Source organism: Struthio camelus, chromosome 11 (assembly GCF_040807025.1).
Source record: "Struthio camelus isolate bStrCam1 chromosome 11, bStrCam1.hap1, whole genome shotgun sequence".
NCBI classification, from domain to species: Eukaryota; Metazoa; Chordata; class Aves; order Struthioniformes; family Struthionidae; genus Struthio; species Struthio camelus.
This window is the reverse complement of record NC_090952.1, coordinates 14,187,684-14,211,787: the sequence shown is the minus strand read 5'-3', so window position 1 is coordinate 14,211,787 and position 24,104 is coordinate 14,187,684. Positions and strand designations below refer to the sequence as shown.

General features: G+C 41.0%; 1 protein-coding gene across 6 annotated transcripts in view; it reads left to right on the top strand.

The window, feature by feature from the left end:
- The window catches only part of AFF2 (ALF transcription elongation factor 2), a 451,682-nt gene that overhangs the window by 283,192 nt on the left and 144,386 nt on the right, over positions 1-24,104 (top strand). For all 6 annotated transcript variants that reach the window (XM_068957761.1, XM_068957757.1, XM_068957758.1 and 3 more), the window contains exon 4: positions 7,767-7,811. In XM_068957761.1, coding sequence (XP_068813862.1) covers positions 7,767-7,811 — 45 coding nt within the window. The remainder of the gene's footprint in view (positions 1-7,766; positions 7,812-24,104) is intronic.

The following is a 24,104-nucleotide window of genomic DNA, read 5'->3' as shown; positions in this document are numbered from 1 at the left end:
CTCCCAGGAGACCTTGAAGCGAGAGATCACTTTATCAAGCTTCTCTCTCTAATAGCGTTTGGCAATTTGCTGCATGAAAATAATGGAGAACCATTGAGTTTAAATTGAACATCAGCATATTGTGCTTTCATGGAGACTGTTTCATGCTGATCAACATTGAAATAGTATTGTTAAAAGAAAACATCAAAGAAAAGAAAAAAATGGCCTAAATACAGCATGCACTGGGCAGAACAAGAGAAATGTAATTGTCACATCCAGGTCAGCCAGGTATAAGGGTTGCTGTAGCAGAACGAAATACCAGTTAGAAACATGTTGTCCTTGCTGTTGGGATTGTTCTCACTAGGAGGTCGCTGTAAGCCGAGTTCATTGCACGGAAGTCAAGCTGTAATCCCTCCCGAGCTGTGGGCCAGCACCTACCGGCATGCCCCAGTGCAGTGTCAGTACACTGTTTTGAGTGTCTTGCAGGTGACTGGAGAGGAATTTATTAGAGTCACTGGCTACAGTGTGAAACTAAACCTATCTCTTTGGCTTCTGAACTAGAGACCTCTGTGGAAGTTCACTGAAGTCAGTGGGAGTCTGATTTGGTCAGGCTTTGGATAACACCAGTAAGTTATTTTCCTAGCTAACGTGCTTTACTTAAAGGAAGAGGCATACGCTTCCCCGAGGAACACTGCAAGAGCAGCACGGACTGCAGGCCAGGCTGTCTTAGTGTAACAGATGAAGTAACCTGGTCCACTCCTTAAAACCTTTTCCTGTTTTCAGGTTCTCTGGTAAATGTGTATTTGGCACAGCCTCTTCATAGTCTAGTGTTTGTCTTAAGGGGGAACAGAGGAACAGCTGTCTGTATTTTGTTTTAAGCAATAGGGTTTTTTTTATTTCATATATTTATATGTATATATCTAAACTATACATTTTCACAGACTTCTTAATAAGCCCCTGGAGATATTTTAGGGGTTGAAATAATGTGAAATGTAGTCTTCTCATGGTATTTTGGTTCTAGGATGGTGGAGACACTATAGGAAAACAGTGAGTATACATTATTTGGGACCTTTAAATGGCTCCCTTGAGATTTAATAACCCTGTGAAAAATACATTTATGTGTTTGAATACCAAGGGAACAATTTTATTTGGATTTTTTTGAATGCCACCATCATGTTTGACTTCATTCAGATTACTCCAGAGCCCAAACACCATCCTAATATATGTTGGTGATAAACCCCATGAATATCAAATACACTGGAAGAAATACCACTTAGGCTACAATATTCATTCCATGCTCTTTTGCTGCCCCTATTCTTACTCATTTGCACTGAAGTTGGTAAGGAAGAGCCAGGATACTCCCAGCTAGTGAGATTACCTTGACATCTATTTCAGGTGTCTTTAACATGAATGACCCTTTTGGGACAAAAAGTTAGCAAGATAGGAAAGAGACAAAAGCATGAATTGTAAAACAACCCAAAGAGATTAGAACAGTAGGCTCTGTGCAGTGGTATGAAATTCACTCCAAGTACATCGGAGGCAGCCCTCCTACAGAGGGGAAGTATATAGCCTGAATACCAAGTGAGGGACAGACCTCTGTCTAGGAAAGAGTGAGTCTGGAAGAGGTGTGTGTATGGAGTGACTGAAGAGAGAAGATGAACTGTGAGCTTGCAAGAAAATACTGATGGAGATCAAAGGAAAGCCGGTGTTGGAAAGGCATGGGTGTAGACACCATTCAGAGGCAGGTGAAGTATTGAAACTTCTTAGGTTTTTAGTGAGAATATGGCAAAAATGGAATTACAGATTCCTGTAGGCTGGAAGGACATTCAAAGGTCATCTAGTCCAACCTCCCACTCAAAGTAGGCCCAATATTGCAGTTTGCTCAGGGTCTTGCCCAGCTGCATTGTGAATATCTCCAAGGATGGAAATTCCCCCACCTCTTAGTGTCCCTGGTCCAGTGTCTGACCACACTTGTGATTGATAGAAAATTGTTTCCTTATACTGAGTTGGAATTTCTTGTGTCTGTTGCCTCTCATCCCATCCCTCTGAACCTCTGGGAACAGTCTGGCTCCCTCTCCTTTGCACCCCGCTATTAGATAGTTATGGACAACAGATCTCCCCTTTGCCTTCTCTTCTCTGGGCTGAACAGACCCAGCTGTCTCAGCCTCTCCTCGTGTGCAGTATTCTTCAACCCCCCTGACCATGGTGGTAGCCCTCAGCTGGACCTCGCTGCAGTATGCTGGTGTCTTTCTTGTGCTGGGGAGCCCAACACCAAACAGAGTGCTCCCAATAGACTCCTGAATAGAGGGCAAGGTTCACTTCCTTTGACTGTGCTAGCTGCATTCCTGCTGTTACAGCCTAGCATGCAGTTGCCCTTTTTTATGCCAGGGCACACTGCTGACGCCTGTTCAACTTGTTGTCCACCAGGACCCCCAGGTCCTTGTCTTTCTAGCGACTTTCTAGACAGTCAGCCTTCAGACTGCACTGCTGTATTGGCTTATTCCATCCCAGGGACAGGACTTTACATTTGCCTTGTTTGAACTTTCTGACATTCCTGAATGAAATACAAAGGGGTTAATCACAAATGCTACAATAATATTAAGACCCAATCTCAGAAATGTGTTTCTTACCTGGTTTAATCCCTACATTTACTGATCTATTTTTATGTTTATAAAATCTAGCTGCCCTAAATAGCCAGATATTTTAGCTGAATATTATGTTTTAACAACAAATCTATCCATCCTATTGGCAGTAGGGTTAACCTGCACGTTAAACTTACCTTGAGGAACTCTGCAGCAGGGTGCCTGAAGAAGCCTGGTTGAAGCTGGAACGACGTCACTCTGTTGGAGTGACTTAGAGGACTCTGTACATGATCAGTTCTTGTGGTCTTCCCTGAGCAGCTGCTCTTGGTCACTATGACGCAGGATACCAGCCTTGGTGGACCTTTACTCTGATCTAGTATAGTGGGTCAAAATATTTTCATGAGTCTAAGACTTATGAGGCAAGCCTCATTTTTCCACCGTATCTGCAAACCCTGCTGTCCTTAGTATTGCCTAACCTATTTCCCACCTGTATTAATAAAAAAAGAAGTACCCTCCATTAACAGGAAGCCTGGCAGGAGCTGGAGGCGTTCATAGGACTAGGCTTCTGCTGACATCCTGTTTTTGCTGCTTCTGGTTTTCCAAGTGTTCTCCTCTTATCACTGGGTAGTGCATACTGGAAATGATCAATCAAGGCTTGTGCACAGAATCTTTTCATGCTAAGAAGTGTAAAATCAATTTGTGTTCAAAGGAGTAAACAGTAGTATGAGCTTCATCTCCCCAGAGTCAAAAAGGGTTCCTTGATAAAGGATATGACAATTGAAGCTGAGCTGTTGATATATAAGCACAGAGGTGCTCATATGCAAGTAATGAGAGTGGGTTCCTGTAATCATTTCACATGCTACATTTATCTTTCCAATAAGACAAAGACAGGAAAAAGAGATTACTTGTTGAATGCCAGTTGTGTATCAATAAAGCCAGAGGGATTGTTCACGAATAGTTTATCCAGATGAAAATATAGTTGGTCAGTTCTGGCAAAGAGATTATTCATTACATCTTTCTGCTCCCCAACATCTGAATTCTCAGGACTATTCTTCCAATAAGTCTATTGGAAGATTTTGTTGTTAGTATCTCAGAGAAATGCCCACTGTCTGATGTAAATTACAGGGAAAGGGGACTTTTCATGATATTGTTGTGCCACAAAACCAAAATCTGATCCCACGCGGGTTATAAATTGTCTGGAAGGTAAGAGTGGTCAGGGAATTGCTGAATGAATAAATGGAAGGTTAGATCAACACCACTCATCAGATATTGTAACTATTCACCCAATGTCATTTGATCTGCGTAACAGTAAAGTTACTATTCCCTCATTCTTATATTTCTACCCTCCTTTCCTCTTTTTAAAGTTTAACACTGAGCCATCCAAGCCATACATTAAACCTTTGGTTCCACATCATTTAAGTTCTATTCCTTCTCTCATGAGACTGAAATGTGAAGACAGCCTTATAATACTAGCTTTTTGTAGGTGGAATATTTTGACCATCTGACCTTTTTTTTTTTTTTTTTTTTTTGCCTGGAAGCAGTATTTGAAAGTAAACATGAACCTTTTTGATGCAAAAGAGGTTTGCCAGGTTAAAATGAAGTTGGAAGATAAGTTCAGTGTACCATGTAATTGCTGTGAAATCTTTTTGTTTTGATTGAAGTTACATTACCTTAGGACTTATGTCTGCAGCTTATGTAATATTAACTAACTGTTCTTCAATCCAAAGTTCATGAATACACTGCAGAATGAGAGAGGAGCTCGTGACGTGAGCTGCAAATACTTATAGAAATGAAATTCCTGGAGTCTGTCCTTTCTGCTAAGTCTGAACATGTTGTTCACAAAGGAAGAAGGGCACTGAAAGCATGTGCAAATGAAAGCTTCTCCTTCTTTTTAGAATCTGATACTAAGGAAAGTTGGAAAAAAAGAGAGGGTGTTAAGAAGCACATAACAGTACCTCAACTACTTGATTTTTATTAGATTAGAAAAGTAGTAGTATGGGATGTCCAATCTTGATTAAACTACTGGCGGAATGTGCCATTTTATTAATGGCAATTCTTGTACTGGTACTTAGTACTTAGGTGATGGATATTGTGTTTGCTGTGTTTCACTCTGCCTTGATGAATCTATGCTTGGATCCCATGATGTGCCATGTAGGCCTGCTTGTACTTGTTAGCTGAATGCAAGTATTTATGGACAATTAACTTGCAGTTTCTGATTCACGCTTTGAAAGGTTGGTAGGTTGTTTTTTCTTTCTTTTTTTTCCCAGGATAGACTAAGTCTCTAATAGAGCTGTGCTTTTCAAGTCGCTTAGAATGTGCAACTATAGCATGAATTTAGAAAAATGGTCTCATTTCTTTAAAATCCATTAATAGTGATGTACTGAAAGACTCTACATTGATCTGCTCTGATATCCGTGTTGTAATAATTATTCTTTTAATGTTTGCATTAATCTAAATGTTTTCCTCTTTGTGCCAGCTCCTACTTGGATCTCCCTATATGACAATCACAGCACTTTGACATCTTGCATTACTTTAATACCAGTGATTCAAAACAAAGCAATGCCAAAGGGAACAAAAGTTCTGTCAAGCCATTAAAATCTTCTTTGCCATTAACAGAATTAAATTGATGCATGAGCATTTAAAGTTATTAGCAAGTGCTGCCAGCAGAAGCTGGTTGTGATTGCATAATATATAGCAAGCTTTATTAAAGTAAAATGGCATGTTTATTATTATTATCATCATTGGTTCTAAAGTAACATAAACTTAAACAGGGCTGTGAATTGGGAGAGCCCTGAGAAACAAGTAAGAACATGCCTTGCCCTGTGCTAATAGTCTGGGGCACAATTAGGGCATCTCTAAACAAAGGAAAACACGCAGCGTCATGGCCAGCCATCAGAACTGGCATGTGCAATGGCTAAATAAAGGGAGGGCTCTGTACCTCCACTGCTCCCAGTCTTCCTATTTCAGCCAGCTCAGCTGGAGTTTGAGCTGCTCCTGTTACTCTGTAAAGAGTTTTTGTAGTTGGTTGTAACTCTGCATTTGTAACTGCAGAGTTATGGGGGGAGGTGTTTGTTTTGTTTTCTCTTATGCCAACGTAACTGACTTTTCCATGAAAAAATTCAAGAGTGTATTAGAGACATATTCCCACTATTAACCAGCACATTGCAGTAATACCCATTTTTGCTAATCTGAAGGGTAATGGGGATAGGTTAACTGGATTCCTCTCCGACTGAGAAGTTGCTTATGAGGTGTGAAAAATACAGATGAGCAAAGAACTTACAGGTATTGAGAGGAAAAAGTGACTGCGCTGAAGACCAGGAGGATGAAGTAAAGGCAATGAAGCATTGGAATAGCAAGTAATGTAATATGAAGGTGGAATCAATGCCTATCGCAGCAAATGGTAACTGTCCATTGGAAATTTTCAACCTAGGTTTGCTAGGTAGCATTTGAGTTGAGTAGAAAATGGGGACAAAGGTTGGTTTGTTTTTCTTAAGTGAAATAATGGAAAATTATGATCTATAGTTTTTGAAGTAGATAAAGTCACTAATATTCCTCCCATGTAGTCATATTCACTTGAGTACCAACTCAAGTATCAGTATCTTTACCAAGATATTGATGAATTGTAGGGAATTCAGAGAACAGCAGTGAAATATGCTAAGAGGTTGGAAAATCTTATTTACCAGGAAAGAAGGTAAAAGTTGAACATACGGCGTAGGAGAGGAGGAGAGTGGAGTATAACGCTGTTTAAGTATGAAGGAAAGTAATGAATTACTTAGGGTACTGGGAAGAGCTCTACAAACAGATGCTGAGGTGACACTAAAAGCAAGATTTAAACTAATTATTATAAAAAAGAGCCAAACAAATTAAAACACTACTCCACATTTTATTAAGTGGAGGGTTGGAAGACCCATTTCCCTAGAATTTTTGAATCAGATTAGTCAAAAGATACTAGAAGATACAGGAAAATGCACTGCATTAGCAGGGAATGAACTTGGTGACCTAACAGGTCTTTCTGGTCTTTGACTTTTGTAGCTTTATGGATTTATTCTTGAGGCTTAGTGCTGGTTGAAATATAGGAGGAAAGTGTGGTCAGTGCTTTCGGTCGGGCTCTATAGCAGATTAGGATGACAGGGATTAAATTTAGTCGTGAATGTCCCTTACCAAGTAGTTACCAAGGGCAATAAGGTAGAAGTACTGGGCAGAAAAATCTCTCTGAATATTTATGGGTAAAATACCCATAAATACCAAGCACTTGCCTTCTGTAGGCACCTCCCTGAGTATTCTCTCTTCCTCTTCTGCTGCACCGCTGTAACAAGAACCTGTCATCTGTACCTGCACCTATGGCAAAACGGTTGTACATATGGGTCAAATCTACCTGTTATTTATTTAGTAGTTCATGGTACTTAGAGTTTTTGTGCTATTTTATATACCTGGGATGAGAAAGTGTGTCAAATGCTGTAATGCGTTTGAACAAGTATATTGTTTGATTAGAAGATGTTAAGGGCGCCAGTGTGTATGTGTGTGTGTTTGTGTGTGTCTGTGTGTGCTTGTGTGCATAGATATAATGCATCTTTCCTAGGACAGGGGGGATAGCTGTCACGCCTCCCAGGATGGATTCGTGTGTGCTGTTCAGTCTTCAGAGGCTACTTAACCTGGAACAGGTCAAAGTGAGGGACAAGAGAATCAGCGACCACCCTTGTCCAACCAGTATTTTGCTACAGTGTGTGTTTTAAGTTTTAAGAGCTGTCTTAGCTGTTAGCGTATTAAGCTGTAGGATAAGATAGTTGATAACCGCTTTCTCCTAACTACTCTGTCCTTAGCTGCAGCAGGCTGTAAGTTAAACCAAACTGCATGCTCTCTCTGAAGGCGGCCGATAGGAATAACAGTGGGATCTTCTTCAATTACAGAAGTTTCAGGCAATTCTAGTGCCAGTTCTCAACTGTGAGGAAATCAGTGTACTTTATTGCTTCAGAAGTACCGTTCCTAGCACAAAGCAGTGCAAAAGAAAAAAAAAAATTCTGACAAAATGAGTCCTGCTGATGATTTATGTTGATCTGAACTGGAAGATTCTGTAGGCAGCAAGCATGGATACAGCAGTCTTCAGATGGAGGCATTTTCTTGTTAGCTCTTCACCTGCGTAGTTGCAGTCACTGAACTTTGCATCCACGGCCTGACTAAACATTTCTTTTTTCTCTTTACGCCCAGGTTACCCTTCCCAATGACTCCAGCTGTGTGGAAGAAATATTACGGGTGAGTAATACCCTTTGCTTTTGTATCTTTTTTTATAATTGTGGTACTGTTATTTCACCTTTGGTGGAGAAGAGTTATAAGGCTGTCTTTAACATTGTAGTTAAATAATAATACATCAGTGGGTCTGTGTTAAAGAGACACAGCCAAGTTTTGGTAGACCCAGGATGCTACTTAATGGATAAGGTCAGTTCTCCTAATACTCCTTGTCTGCCAGCTTATCTCAGTCAGGATTTACAGCCTTTCCTGTTCTTTTTTAACCTCTCAGTCTCTGTAAGCCTCTTCAAGAGCCTCTTCAAGCCTCTGTAAGGCTCTTCATTTCTTTCCTACCCAGAGGCAGAGTCACCTTAATTCTCCCACGCGCAGACTGACCTTCCTTCTTCTTCCCCAAACTCTAGTTTCTTCACATTCACAGTTGTGCTAAAGACCTACAGATGGTTTTTCTGGGAGCTCTGGCCAGTAGTTGAATACAGAGAGCCAAAGCAGCCATTCAAAACCTCATATGCCTTAATCACAAGAAAAAGATCATATAACAAGAAAAATGGGGAGGGGGTATGGGAGTAGGTACAACACATTTTATAAATGTAAATTTGTCTTACTTTAGGTATAAAATGGGCTTTGTCTGAGAGATGCCAACCTTGGCATCCTCCGTTGGCAGTGAGGTTTGTCTGGGGGTAGGTTTACACCCCACCAGACCTTATCTGGGATTTAGGGTTTTCTACGTTATGCTTTCAGTTTCCCAGTTCTCCAAGCGGCCTCCCTGAGATCACCAGCCAGCCTGCTGCATTCAGGATATGGGGATAAAACTTCAATGGGAATAATGCTTGCCAAGCCCTTTTCACTAGCAGCAAATAGAAGGCTACTGGAAATATTTGTCTGCGTGCCTACCCTTGCATGATGTAACCCAGACCTGATTTCATGTACAACACTCATGCGTCAAACTTGCGCAAACATGGACTGACAGATACTGCTCATAAAACAGAATAGGCTTTGCAGTATTCGTTGCAGTCCTCAGGGAAGCTGTTTGGGTGAAACTTGCTCCTGTTCTGGATACACACATCATTTCTTGGATGATGTTGAAGTCCTTATGTGTTGTCAGCGTTTCTGTAGAAATAAGTTGAACCAGCAGGCAAGCATGCATGTGCAAACCTGCAATAATGGGCGAGTATGTGTTTGTGTGTGCACCCAGTAGCAATGAATGGAAGGAAATAGAATTTAGTTTCAACCTTCAAAGTGAGAAGAGGGTTATTACCTAAAGGACACTAAGGCAGCAAAAGCAAAGAAAATGTTGAAAGGGGCTGCAAAATACTTGGTACCTTTTGAATGTCTTCTTCCCCTGTTTATGTATTTCAATTAGGATCGTTACTATAGTTGGAATGAATGATTTGTTAGCAGGGTAAAGCAGTTGTTTTCAGTAAACACCATCAAAAGGAAATGTGATGTAGCGTATTTCAAGGATCAATCATCCAGGTGACAGTTTTAATGTGGGAACAGTACGTATAAATCACAGGAAGCAGAAATGTCTTTTTCTAATCAAGATGAGGTGGTCCTGTCTCCTAGCTCATGGCTGTAATTTGAGTCAACAGACAGGGGCAGAATTTTCCAGGCTTGTTGCTAAGCCCTGCCAAAATCAGTGCAGGACCTTCCCGCAGCCTTCAGTGAATTTAGGTTAACCGCAGACTCATGGGAGACGCGCTCTGCGGCCGTAGGTAGCGCCTCATCCTGTGAGCAGGCCTGTTAAATTCCAGGTGGTGGGAGCAGCATGAGGATTTGGCCCTTGCACACGGGTACACAGCTGGCACCTGATAACGGGATGTGACTGTGCCACAGCCTCCCTGAGCTGGCCTTGCTGACCCCCGGACCTGTAAGCCCTAGCCACAGGCATGGCCAGGAAGAGCTCTCCAGAGCACAGGGTAGCCCCCATGCCGGACAATGCAAACCTCAGTCCTGGCTGGTGGCCTTCAGTGCCATGGCTTTAGGCTTTCAACGTCATATGGTGCTGAGGCATGCGTGGAAGTTGCAGTACTTGAGTTGTTTGTGTCATATTTATAATGCAGAGTAAGCTAGTGAGATGCATGTTTTGGCTGCATACAGTGTGTCGTGTTCTACTCGATACGCAAAGGAGAGAAAATAAGTGAGAGACCGTGATGCCCGGCAGCGGTCGAAATCCATCTCCTGGGTGCCTATGGGAGTCTTGGGTGGGAGATTCAGGCTGACGTTGGCTTTAGGTGAAAGGGGTGGCCCATGGTTTCAAGCAGTGCCACGTGCTTTGAGAACCTGGATCAGGTTCCCAGCTCTGACAGACACGTTCTAGCTTTTGGAGGCCACTTACTTTGGCTTGAAGAGTGTGGGCTTAGCTCTCTGAAGCCAGTTTTTCCCAACGTAAAAACTGGGCAATAATGTTTTTGTACCTGTCAGGGATCTTGCAGAGATAAACACAAGAAGGATTGCAAGGCACTCGGGTCCTGAAGGTAGGTAGATGGCAGTGTGACAGAGTGCATTTTGTCCAACTGTTTGAGTTTGAAGTAGATGGAGCATGTTTTGCTCACTACTGCCTGAATCTGTCTTGCACAATAGGAATTGTAACAGAAAAGAGTCCAGCCCAAGACATCTGGCTATATTATGCACTTACAGAGGCAGCTTTAAATCCAAAGCAATATGTTTGCACCCACATATACCACTGCAGCTGCTCAGCAAAATTTTGGAAGAATTGGCAATTTCTGGGCAAGAGCTGCAAGCCTCCAGTGCTGCTGAGGTGTGCTCCCAGCAGCGGCAGGAGGCTGGCCCGCTGCCTGCCCGCTCCTGGGCTGCCCTTGAGGGCATCTCATGCCTTTAAATTTCTCTCTCTCTCTCTTTTTTTTTTTTTTAGGTCAGGCAATTAAATGACTCTTAATTCAGTTTCACCCCTCAGAAGGACACAGTAACTCTTCTAGTTTGTTTTTCGCTAGACTTCACAAGTAAGAGGGACCTAAGCTACGGTCTGTAACCTCTGATTTTACAGAGCTCCTTTTTTAAGCTGAACTTGATTAATGGTTTTGTAAATGTAGAGGTTTGCGATTCCTAATCTCTGCCTTGATTTTTTTTTTCTGAAAAAAAAAATTTAATTAAACTTATGTTCAAAACTTTCCAGGCCATTTGGGGGAAAGGTCCTGAGCCTATTCAGACCCGTGAGTCTTCAGAGACAAAATTTCACAGTCCTTCAGATTTCCTGAAACATTTGCTCACTTGTGTCATCTTGTGTAAATGCCTTGAGAGCTGTTCATGATACTACAACCAAAGGTTAATGGCAGACCAGTCTCCTGTTGATTTTGCTTTTTTAACCAGGATGGCTGAGGAGATTGTTAAACATAAATAAAATAATAAAATCGGTGTTTTACAACTCTGGCCAAGCTGTAAAAGTAGTACAGGGGATTTGCATTGTTAGGAGTTGCTAATACCAAATTGAAAGATGGAGGTGAATACACTGATGCTCAGTATGCATTCTTCTGTTCCAAAATGTGACTTACAGCCAACATAATAGCTTTGAAAGTGTGAATAAAATGGAAGACAGGCAATCAGAGAGAGAGAGAAAGTGTGTGTGTGTGTGTGTGTGTGTGTGTGTGTGTAATTCACATTTTATTAATATAGATTTAAATTAAGTTGTCACTTTGTGTGTTATGCCATTGAAAAATGAATTCATTGAAATGTTATGATACAAACTGCAGATGGGGAGGAAGAACTGACATTTTAAAATAATATTCTGAAGCTGACACTTGTGCCACTTATTTCAGTGCCTTATATCAGTGTGCCTTGCTGTCATTGCATATTATTTGAAGGCGTTGTGCAGAACCAAGCCTGGGGGGCTGGGGGGTAGGTATGGCCCAGTCAGTGAGTGTGAGCTAGCAGCGATCATTTTTCTGCTTATAGAGAGCATGGAAGGGATCTTCCTTAGCATTTGTTTTCTCCCCTGGAAAATTTTTCGGGCTCCTCAGGGATCTCTGGCTATTCTCTTGAAGGTAGTCATTTTGACTGCCACTGAAAAACAGCCGCTTCTAGGTAAACAGGCAATAAGCACACAACATTACACAGGGAAGAAAACAAATTTGACTTAAATAAATTTTCTAGAGGAATTGTAGTTTAAGTTGAAACTTTGGGTTAGGTGTTCAAGTAATGGAGTAGACATAATCCCTCAGGTGCCCAGTTCCAGTCTGTCTACATAAAACTTTGGTGTCTGTGTTGCTAAATAGCTGGGTAGAAACTTCTGCCTAAAAATCTGTCCCTGTTTACAGGAACAAAAGAATTCCTCTAGGTGTATATTCACTGTAGTAAAGCATCAAATAACTAGATGGACTTTTGATATTATATGGACAGCTGTGATATTAATTAAAAGCTTTCTAGTCTGGAAGCAAAGCAAATCCTAAATATAATTTAGTTTGTAATTAGTATAAATATGACTAGAGTTAAGTGAGCGAAGTCTATAATTTGTATGGTTTTCTGTTCTTCTGATGATTAGCTTATATCTAATGACATTGGAGAATATGTAAATTGATCAGCAGGTGAAAATGCCCTTGACTGGGTAAATTATGTGTAGTATTGCCTTCCTCATGACAATTGAAAGCACTAATGGATTTAATATGTATCGTCCGTAGCTGAGGTGAGCTGTTCATAGAGCAAAATTAGACTGTAACAGATATAGCCTGTTATTTGCCCCTAAGTAATTGTTTTCTCTTCTAAAATACAAACCAACATTGAAGAACGATGCTAAATCTAATTATAATAATTGTAATTTGAAAAATACAGGTACGCTGTCCAGTGTGGTTACAAATGCACTTAGTAGCTGACAAGCAGTTTAAATATTTTCATGTGGAATCTGGGGGGTTTGCTGGGGAGGACATGATGTGAATTTGAAATGATTATCCAGACGTCAATGGAGAAGTGAATAACGAGCTGACTGGCCTAGTAAATCATGTGAACCTGTCAAATGTGGGAACACGTTGGGGAGGAGATGATGTCAAGTAACAGTAACTTAGCAACCTGGCATTTAGCTGTCCAGAGAATGAGTAAGAGTAGCCACTTTTAAATAGCTGAGTAAATAAATGAATCCCTATATGTCTTAGGTGTGCTATAAAAATAGCCCAGCACCGTATGTTTTATGTCAAGCTTCTTCTTTCTCCTGGATAAGGTGATTTATTATTTCTATTGAAATGAAAAAATGGATTGAAAAGTTAACCCATGTGTAAATGTGTATCGGCGGCCTTTGTCCCTTGTCTGGCGTGCAGCCTTTGGAAGCAAGCATGCAATGAGCAGGTAATAGCCTGCCTTGAAACAGGCAGTGTGATACAACTGTAGATTTGTTCCTTAGACCTTGTTTATGCACGTGAAGATTTGGGTGAATAAAAACAATTAATTTCTTAGCAGTATCCAAGCCACTGCACTTTCATATTTTTATCAGCATTTTCTCAGTGGAGGCAGAACTAGTTTTTGCTCTCCCATCAGAATAAATCAAGGGTAATTCCACTGACCTCTGATCTCATCTGAGTTCATTGAATTCTTCTTCCTCCCACACTGGTATAAATTGGCAGCCGCTCCACTTATGTTGCTGTTGTTGCTATTAAATAAAAAGGAGTTGCCCCTGCATTGCTTTGTGTATGCATGAAAGCGACAACTAGACCTTTACTCTGTTGACTTTCTAGGTGTAGTTTCACTCATGAAAAATGAAAATGCTGTGTACTGCTTCAAGAGCAGCTCTCTTCTGGTTTGGTAGGTGATCAGTTCAACTCTCTCCTTAGTGCCACCAGAAGCATTCGGCAGCAATTCTAGGAAGGTCAAAAGAAGCCTTTTCCCAGCATTTTTTGCATTGTGCAGCCATGTACACACAGGCATATTTGGATCAGTAGTTGGAGTCATTTGAGCACGGCCTGGCACAGGCTCTGAAGAGCAAAAGGCTCTTTGGGAGTTGGAGAAGACAGCCATGGGTGTCCCCAGACCCACAGCACAGTGGCTCATAACGGTAACATGAGGAACCCAGCCGTAAGCCAGTGCACTGCCAGACCTGGGAAGCGTTTTCCCAAGGCTGTCAGTAGCAACCTGAAGGTACCAGAAACCCCAAAGCTAACTTTGTTGAATGCGTAGGAGGTTGATGTGAGTCAGCGCTCAAGTGCTGTTGTCTACAGTTGGTTTCATGGGCCACGGTTACACTGCTTGCATGACACAGGTTAGGTATGTGAGGAGTATACTTGTGATGTAGATATATACTATAAATCTGCTTTGTGCTACGAGATCAATGCAAAACAGGCTTCGTGCTGTTAGGAAGGTGATGGGGAGAAAAGATTGGCTGTCTGATCTGGTGAATGCATGTGGTGTGCAGTGTTTCTGTGTTCGAAAGGTGGTGTTTTGCACCTGCCTGATAAATGCCTCTTCAAGATATAAGGCAGCAAAAGCTTAGACCTTTGTGAGGACAGACAAGTGAGGTCTGATTCCAGCCTACAGGCACATTTGTCAAAAAAGGGTTTTATTTTTGTAACACTATTAAACAAATTATTTAGTGAAGGACTTTGAAATGTAAAATCTGATTATTATATGGGTCTATTGCAGCTTATCTACACTGTAACAATAAAAAAAGATTGCAAAAGGTCTTCAGGAAAAGAGAGGAGGAGATTGCAGTGCACCTATTTCCAACTCACTATTCAGTTCTGTTTTTTTATCTCTCTAAGCATAGAATTTTAACATATGTTTCTATAGAGCCAAATTGAAATGTTGCCGATTTCAGTAGTATTACATAATTCTGCTATCACTACCAGATTTAGTATTACTACTAAAATTACTGTAAGGTGAACTGACATCATCACTGGAGTTTGGACACGCATTAGCGCTCCTGAAGAGAATGAAAGGATTCGCATCTCTCTCTAGTAAGTGAAAATGTGTTAATTCTCTTCTGCTTTCCAAGCTCTTCAGCATCTCTTTTGCACAAAAACAACATCCTTCAGTTTTGCTTCCTCATTTACAATCACCTCAGGAACGATCTAATACAGCCTGCAACACATTACATGTTCTGGCTTCTCACTCCTGATTCAGTATATATTCTGTTATGGTGGAGAATGTAAAAAAAAAAAAAAAATTAAAAGGCCAGTTTTAAAATCTTTAAAATGGTCTTAAGCTGCAGGTGCTTAAGCACCTCTCTGTGGCACTTAGAAGCTTGGGTTACTTCACATACTTCTTTTTCAAATACCTGGAATCACAGAATGGTTGAGGTTGGAAGGGACCTCTGGAGATCATCTAGTCCAACCCCCCAGCTCAAGCAGGGTCCTCTAGAGCACATTGCACAGGATCTCATCCAGGCAGGTTTTGAATATCTTCAGAGAGGGAAACTCCACAACCTCTCCGGGCAACCTATTCCAGTGCTCAGTCATCCTTACAGTAAAGAAATTGTTCCTTATATTCAGATGGAATTTCCTGTATTTCAGTTTGTGCCCGTTGCCTCCTGTCCTGTCACTGGGTACCACCCCAACTTTCCTAGTTACAGAAATAACTAGGAGTTAAAGAGACAAAAAAAAAATAGTGGAAAAAACAGTGGATGGGATTTTGTAGTTGAGTAGAAATCTGAAGAGTATCATAAAACTACATAGCCATAAGATTTCTACTCCAGCTTTGCAGACCTATGGGACCTGACTTACTGTACCTTTCCATCACTGTAAATAAGGAGTAACTCCCTTATCTTCAGGTGAAAGTAAGAGAGAAAACAGCCCTGAGGAATCTCAGATTTCAGATGAAGTTCAACCTTTTGTATGCTTCCCTGGACAGAAATGGACCAAACTGCTGAACTCAATGACAAATTTGAAGCAGCTCTTTGGCACTGTTGCAGTTTTTGACTCCAGATGTACCAGGTGTCCTCCCTCAAGAACCTCATGGGCTGTATGAGTATGTATAGTGTTGTATAAAAGCATGATTAGGAACTTCTGAACCTGCCCTGTGCCTGCCCTGAAGTATTGTTCCCAAATTGAACACGACTGATAACAGTAACTACTGACACCACATCCAGTGCTCGCAAGCCAAAGAGCCACCTGAAGCTAGTATACTCCACTTCCATATCTTACCGCCAAAATATTAGGCCAAAAAATTCAAGTCATATTGTGAAATATAGGTAGTAGAATATTCTTCTGGTCTCAGATTAATCATTTCTGTTATTTCATCTTGTCCTGTCAAAATGAAACATTGTTAAATATGGGCATTGAGTGTTTAAACTGCTAGCAATGTTACCTTTCATTTAAGTAGATTAATAATATGTACTCTACATAACAAATTGCTTTAGGCACAGAAGGAAGACATTGAAAACATATTAAAATCAAGTTAGGCTTTCTGAAACGAGTGCATGCTTTAGAAACAAACCTGGTTTGAAATGATAAAACCTATAGCCTCTTCTATGAGCTCTGTATCAGAATAGGGAAAGAACTCCATGTTTTTCAGCCCAGAGAGCAAGTATTGTGGGTTTAAAGTACTGAACTCTGACCTAAGATGCGCTCCCTGTGGGAAGCCTCCCCAGAACTCAGCCAGGCTGAAGGAGCTGGCACGTGAAGGGTAAATTGGCCAGATGTGGTTAGCCAAGAGAAACAGAGACAGGATTAGGCTAGACAGACTTGCTATGTTCAGGGGAAGACAGGACTGGAGCATGAAACTAAACGAATCTTCAGGAAGAGTTTCAGGAGCTCTCGTCATTGATGTTCTCCTCGGAGGCTGAAGCTGGGCATGCTAAGCAAAGCCTAAAAAATTTGACTGATGGTTTTAAAAAAAATACATGTAAGGAAACATGTATCTGAATTAGAAAAGTGAAGAAATGGACCAAAATGAGACCACATACTTGAGACAAACTCAATTTCACTGCTTTAAAACTATACTCAGGATGTTGCAACCTTGGATGGTTCACTGCCCTCGTACTCTAAGAAGGATAGTGAAGAAAGCAAGAAAGGAGAGAGAGGAAGACATCTGGAGTACCCTTGGGGTTAAAGCTTTGAATCTCGTGGTTGATTTTAGAGGAAATGGATGGAAATGCTCTGTTACAGGAGAGATCTAGACTATTTGTTCCCATTTTCTTCATCTACTGCAGTCTGAATTTAACTGAAGTCACTCCTGATCTCTTCTTAAGCTGAGAATACATAGACACCAGCCGAGATACCAGCCGAGAAGTATTTCCTCCCAAGAAAACCCCTGGATGAGCAGGTGGACTTTTCCTTCAGAAGCAGGTGACACACTATCGGCGTCGACAGCCTCCATGCGGTTGGCAGAAGTAGTCTAACATGGGAAGGCGGTCTTGCAGGTATCACCTGTCTTAAAACTGTTCTGGAAACCATCTCTTTTAGGGGGAGCGTCTCACATCTTTGCTTCTTGCCATTAAACTGTAGGCTTTAAGACTTTCATATAGCATAGTCATTAGAGCCACCTGAAGCTTCCTTCTGCTTACCCATTAAGATTGTTTCAGCTGGCAAAGTCTCCAGGATACATCACTTCACTCCTGCCAGTCAAACACTAATATGGCCAATCTTCCTATCTCTTTGAATATCCTCTTAAATAATTGTTTGAATATACAGGCTCAGATAAAACATGCTACCTTTAAACTTCCTGTATAACCTTGAGATGCCCCTTCACTCCACATTGTCTCCATCTATGAAATGGGGAAACAGAACCTACTCATATTACCATTGCACTGCAAAGTTAAACTAGTTGCTAGCAAAACACACTGAGATCCTCAGGTAGAACTACTGGTGTTATAATTGTGCAAAAACAAGACTCAATCAGATATTTTAAATTATGCTGCGTACTGTGGCTTACCCATTTCTACAGAGGATTTCTAAATTTCTTTAAAGAAAGTGTGCCATTGAATTTAATGTTCTGAGAACCCTTATGAACTTGTAATCTATTTTAGCCATATATTTCAAATTGTGCTTATAATTGTGTTTTTTATTGACTATGTAAGTTCCTTTCAATTTCTTAATACAGTTTTAACATGCATTTGAGAAAAATGCACACTCTGTAGATAGAAGGCACTTTTGAGCATTTTCAAAGTGTCACATTAAAATTGTCACATTTGTTTAATTAGCCTGTAGATCCTGCCACATTGATTTATGTCAGCTGTGTAACAATTTCTTTGGATAGCTGGTGAATCTGACCAGAATGACTTTTTTTTTTTTGCCAAGGAATTTCTCACATTTCTTTGTGATTTAAAAGCAGTCATCCAGGCACCCAGCCTTGTAGAAGTCAGTTGAAGGAAATGTCAAGCTGTAACATTAGAAAGGAAGATGATTTTATTAGTTCAAGGCGTTAAGGTGTTTGTTGACCATTGTTCAGTGGCAAGAGATAAAAACTGATTGCAAACATGAATCTGAAGTTCAGATCTAAGTGCCCAGATTTATGTTTGTTCAGCATTCGGCACACGCTGTTTATTCTACCTCCTGCAAGTGTTATCGTAGTGCCTACTTGTGCTCGCAGGGCTGGGGCACCACTGTAGCTGTCACTCGAAACCTCTGTTTTCTGTAATTTACAACTCCTCTGTAAAGTTTTCCTCTGTTCCAAAAGGTCTATGCAATATCTAAGTAAATATATGTATTTTTTTCCTGGGGAGATAGAAATAATTAATTCCTTCCAGCCCTTCACAGGGCAGAACAAGGACAACATGGACCTACACTGACTAGGGAGGCTTGTATGGGTTGCTAACGAGAAAAAAAAGGCCAAGGTAGTGTTCATTGTATTTGCTGTTGTTCTGGTGGGTGGTTTAAGTCATGAACAAAATTTCACCTCTCTAGAGCCAAGTTGGAAAACGGGGATACTAATGTCCCATGAGGACTGCCTCGAGAACTTTTGATGGAATTTATTATACAAGCACTGAGTGTTACAAAGGCCCCTTTGGGCTTTGTAGTCCGTGAATTTCCTTGCCATGTGAGTATTTCCTATTAAAGAATATTTGCATCACATACCCCAAGGTACAACAACCTTTAAAAATATTCTTCTGAACCTCAGAAAGAAAAAAAAGGTTTTTGATTTGTAGCGGAACATTCCCAGTAGTGATAATTTTTTTGAATCAAGCCAATTAAACCCTTCCCACTTATTCCAGTTTTTTATCATTTCTAACCTCTGGAGTCCCTAATCTATTCAGTAAGAGGCCTGAGCTGCTAGTTTATCTGAAAAAGGAGTGTAGTACCAGTCAAATACAAACTGGTGCTCAGATATTTTGAAGAGCAGCCCCTTGTTGTTCCTGAGTTCAGAAAAAAAAAAAAAAAGAACACAGCTTCAAGAGTGAAGTGTTCACTGGAGGCTTTTCTCTATGAAAATAGTTATCACTCTTCTTTTTTTTCCTTGGCAATTGAGTCATTGTTACTTTTAAAAGAAGTTGTCATGATCTTCTCATTACCATTTTTTTTAATATGGTAAGTGTAAACTACAAGAAAACTATCATGTTTGAAAGGATACAGCAACCCTTAGGAATGTTATGCTTAACTGCTGGTGTTCTTTGGAAAGGCTTAGACTGGGAATTTCACTAAACGTATCATTCTGTCTCCTTTTGCAGCAGTGCTGTCATTTTATAGTGTCTTTCACTTATAACACAAGTTATCCTTCAAAAAGAGTGCCATGTTACTGCATCTAGCCTTTGTATCTCCCTGGCAAAGTGAGATCAACAGCTCCTTCTGGTAATTGCTCGAACATGATAATAAATTGTATGTTGTACTGAAAAAAAATACTCTTTGGCAGGTTTATTCCAGTTCCACTTTATACAATAACTGGTAATTGTCACTGTTTGACACTTGCTGGAGTTGCGAATAGCACTAACTGCTTAGAGCTAACTAGCAAACATGCTTCTACTGGGTGGTCTTTTCTTTGGCTTGCTCCAACTGTGATCCAGATTACCCATATGACCCCTGATAAACTATTGCCCATGAGCAGTTTGCTATTCCTTTTTGGCCAGCGAGAGGCAACCGAGACAATACATGTCATCGTCTAGTAATGTAGATACATCATTTTTAAGTGCTGGAGCGCCAAACTTCCTGCATTTTAGTGCTGTGGTTTGCACCCTATTCATTAGTTTTCTTGGGGAAAAAGAACAACATGTAATGTTTGGACAAAGGATGGCTAAGGCCTTTGCTGGTTTCAGCCCTGTTATTATGAGTTAGTTTGTTTCAATGATGTTGTTTGTTGTCAAACGGTTATAGAAAACCTAATCATGGAAAGGAATCCTTCAGGAGGTTGTATACACCTGGCATGTAGTCTGAATGTGCTGATCTGAAATGTTAGTAGTGCTCTGTGTGGGACCAAGCACCCTCAGCTGTCACAGACTCATTAGCTTTGTAAGTGAGAATGAGTTGGGAAATGAGGAATCAAATGCATGTATGTGACTGGGAATTTGTCTACCAGAAATACTCTGGGAACCTCCATACCTTAAGTGAGATCAAAAAAAGATCTCAGCTTGTTTTGGCTTTGGTTTTCTTTGCTCTTTAAGCTGGCTTATTTGGGTAAGGCTAACATGCCAAAAAAGTATTTGCTGCATCAAAACATCTTCTGTAACACATATCCATTTTTTCTACACTTGTTGGTTTAGCGGGAGAGGATCAAAGGGTAACGTTGGCATGAGTTACAGGGCACAGCAATAGGCAGACACAGGAACAGACCTGCTTCATGGCACAAGTGAGGAAAAAGAAATACAGACTGAAATGTTTGTTCTTTTCCAAAGGCTAAAATTAATATTATGAATGCCAAGTCACACAGTAGGGCTTCAGGTGGCTGCTTAGGTCTTCCAGTAAAAGAAGAGAGCTAAAGGGTTGAGTCTGAGAGACAGCAAGGACTCTGCCTCTCTGTTACAGGGCCAGAACTCTAGGTTGATCTTTGGCAAACACACCAATGTGCCTTTGACACTGACAAAAAAAAGAGTCCCAAATTAGACGATCCAACGGTCTAGGAGGTGCAGGAGTTTTCTGGCCACCCAGGACTTGCTGAGTGCTAATCAAACTGGCTACATTGTCCACCTGGGATTACCCAGTTAGTATTCACTGTGACATTTCACCACTGTACTGGGCATTGCATAAGGCAAGAAATGAGACAATCTTTCCCCCAAAGAATTAACAGTCTCAGATGTAGGCACTGGGAAGATAATGGTATGCTGTCGGGGAGGCTGCATTTCTCATGCAGTGGGGGAGAAGCAAGTCCTCAACTGGGACACGTGGTGGGCTGGTAGGCAGAACAATACAGATGAAGACAAGGAACTGGTGAAAGGATAACTTCTGTAAGGGCAGGCTTGAGCTTTTCTAGGTGTTCATATGCACTTGAGCCTCAGAATACTGCTTTAATGGCATGCCAGTTGAGGTGTTGATGAGACATACAGGAGGGAAGCATTCAACAGTGAAAAGAAATGCTGCCCTGGCACATGCACTCAGGAAAACCTATGCTGTAACACTGCTTGTGTGGTAAGCAGAATAACAGAAATCTGGCAGAAACTTGGTTTTGGAGGCAAAAAACAGCTTTTATACAAGATTTCCATGCATATCGTACAGCAGTGTGTGATAGCTTCATTTCTTTGTATTTGACGAGTAAAAACTTCAAGTCCATTTTTAATGAAAGCAAACCATGGCTTATGCAAAAGAATTTGGCTTTAAGCTCAAATGAATTGCCTAGCCTGGCTTATTAATTTCCCTCTATATGCCATTTCAGACAATTGATGCTTCTGTTTTAAGACTCAAGCTGGTGTCTTCTGGCACAAGCTGATGCTTCCAAATCCTTTTGAGATATTCAGACTCAGCTTCATAATGTTGTCAGGATGTTGGTTATAAACTGGGTAGATGGATCTAGTGCTTAGAGCATAGCGTAGAACTTAAAACATTTCTGCACTAATTCTACAGAACGAGGTGTTTTTGTAGTTTAGTTATACAGTTTTGCCTAATACTGAATTTGGAGAGGTTTTTTTTTTTTACTACATTAGTATAAGTGCTTCAGAAATTAAATGCATTTTGTAATAAATTACATGGAGAAGCTCTTATCATGTGACTACATAACTCATTGTACTTTGTATGAAAAAAGCATGAATTGATTGCATCTGGCAACGTAAAGGAGATGGTGCAATGTATTGTATAAATGTGCACAGTGGAGTGCTTCAGGGTAGGTGCAGTCTTGTTTTGTAACTGTAAATTATAGTACTGCTCTCCTCTTGGTGTGAACCCTAAGTTTCAAGGAAGAAAACAGGCAATTCAAGACATGCTTTTTAGCTTGTGAAGCTCAGGATGGATGGAACAAATTACCAGATTCCCTTAAACAAGTGCCAGCAGTGAATGGTTTCAAAATATAGTTGCTTATTTACTTGGAGAAACATTGCCAATGTTTTTTAAATTGCAGAGATGAAATTATATGTTGGTATTAGTAACTTTTTAAAGAATTAGCTTTTTATTACTTATTGTGCCTTTGTTTATACTGTATTGTTATACTGCCAAGATGTTATGTTGTATTTAACAGTTCAACGTATACTTCCTATCTCTTGGGGCCCTCATGAAAATTAGATGTGCTATCTCTGGAGACGGTAACAAGCAAGTATCATTTTGAATAAATAATATCAATGGGATATGGCTGTGCTTCTCATTGGGAATAGAAGCTGCCAAGAACAGGAGGTATTACATTGGCCATACTGTCCACAGCAAGAGTCTGTTACTGTGTATTGGGCAACAAAGTCCTTAATTTAGTCGCTGAGAGTGAGAGAGGAAAGATGCTTGGCTTTCTGGAAATGGGTTTAGTACACATGACTGCAAACACCTGGATATTAATAGGTGTATTATTAACTTTTAGGACTCTGCATATTCAGTGTTAACCGAACATCCAGTTTTGGATGCAGGATTAAATAGCTGGGATCTGAGCAAGTCTACTACTCTTAAAATTAGAGAAATGTGGAGAATCAGGGGTTACCCTCATCCATTTGCATTCTTGAACTGCTCTGTGAAAGAGGTGGTGCTGACTGCTCTCTGAGAGCGTCCCAGATGAGCTGGGCCACAAGTCTGATATGATCGGGTGCTTCCTTGTTCCTGACCCGTCAGTAGGTCTCACCTGACGAACAATTATACAGAGGTATGATGCATTACATGGCACAGCATCTCAGATGTGCCCGGCAAAACTCCAAAGCTTTGATCATCTTCTCCCAGCATTCAGCCGTTACAGTCTATCCTTAACAATGTCAGCATATTCTGCAAGTAGAGAAGATGTGTCATGCCTCTCGGATGGGAAGGGGAATTACCTCAATGGCATTATTCCTGGTGAGTAAGTGCAACCCAGGGCATGGTGCAAGACAATGACAGCATGGTCTGGGGAGGCAGCTGAATATGCAGGATGCATCTACTTTTGACTGTGTGATTTCTTGGGCCTCACTCTTCCACATAACTCTTAATTCTGTCTCACTGTATAAACTTCTCATGACAGCTCTCCTATATGCTTCCTCTTAGGTTCTGCACTGTTATTTAAAACCTGGTGAGTCTACTTAACTAAGTATGTCCTGTGAAGCCCCCATGTCCAAACAGATAACCTGAGCATGACAAGAGTAGAGATATGGCTTCTGCAGATCCCTTGTTTGACTTGCACTGCAGTAGCTTTCCTTTCAGCAGGGGATGGTTTTGAGTTTTTGCCCCAGCCCAGCAGCCTGTGAAAGCCAAAGGTGGTTGTGGTGAGTCAGGAGTAGGAAATTAGGCTGGACATGGGCATTCAGTTCTCCGCTTTCAGCCTCTTCTTACCCCCCTGTTCTAACAACGGCCTGAGTGTATTTTGTGGTTATATCAGCACTGCAAAGGCATCTGCCTTAGGAAGAGGCTCCTGCCCTCGTAGGAGGTGGTTCATCACATTGCTCAGGCTAACCTCTTCTAGACCATAGCACCTCTTCTAGCCACAGTAGCTCTTGGCCCAAATCTCCTTTGTGACTCAGGGAGTGCCTCGCAGCCCTAAGATATAATTACTTGTGTGTGTACTTGTGCAAGTTTTCTGTTCAGAGAGCTTCAACAAAGCAGAAGCTGTTTTGCAATACACTGCATATTGGTATTTTTACAGTAGGGCAACAGGATGCTGTGTCGCATGTTCCTGAAAATACCACGATGGTGTGAGAAGGTGCCTGAAGGCAGAAAACATACTTGAGATAGTGTTGAAGGACTGTCCTGGGCAGTGTAAGCCAAATTCAGGATAGTCTATCTGCGTATTATTATACCTTCCTGAGGCAGACTCCAAAGAGAATTATCCTGAGCCATCTTGGAGAGCAGTATCTGTCCTGTTTCAGAGGGAAGCCTGGGAATAGCTAGCGTATGCACAGCGTGGACCATT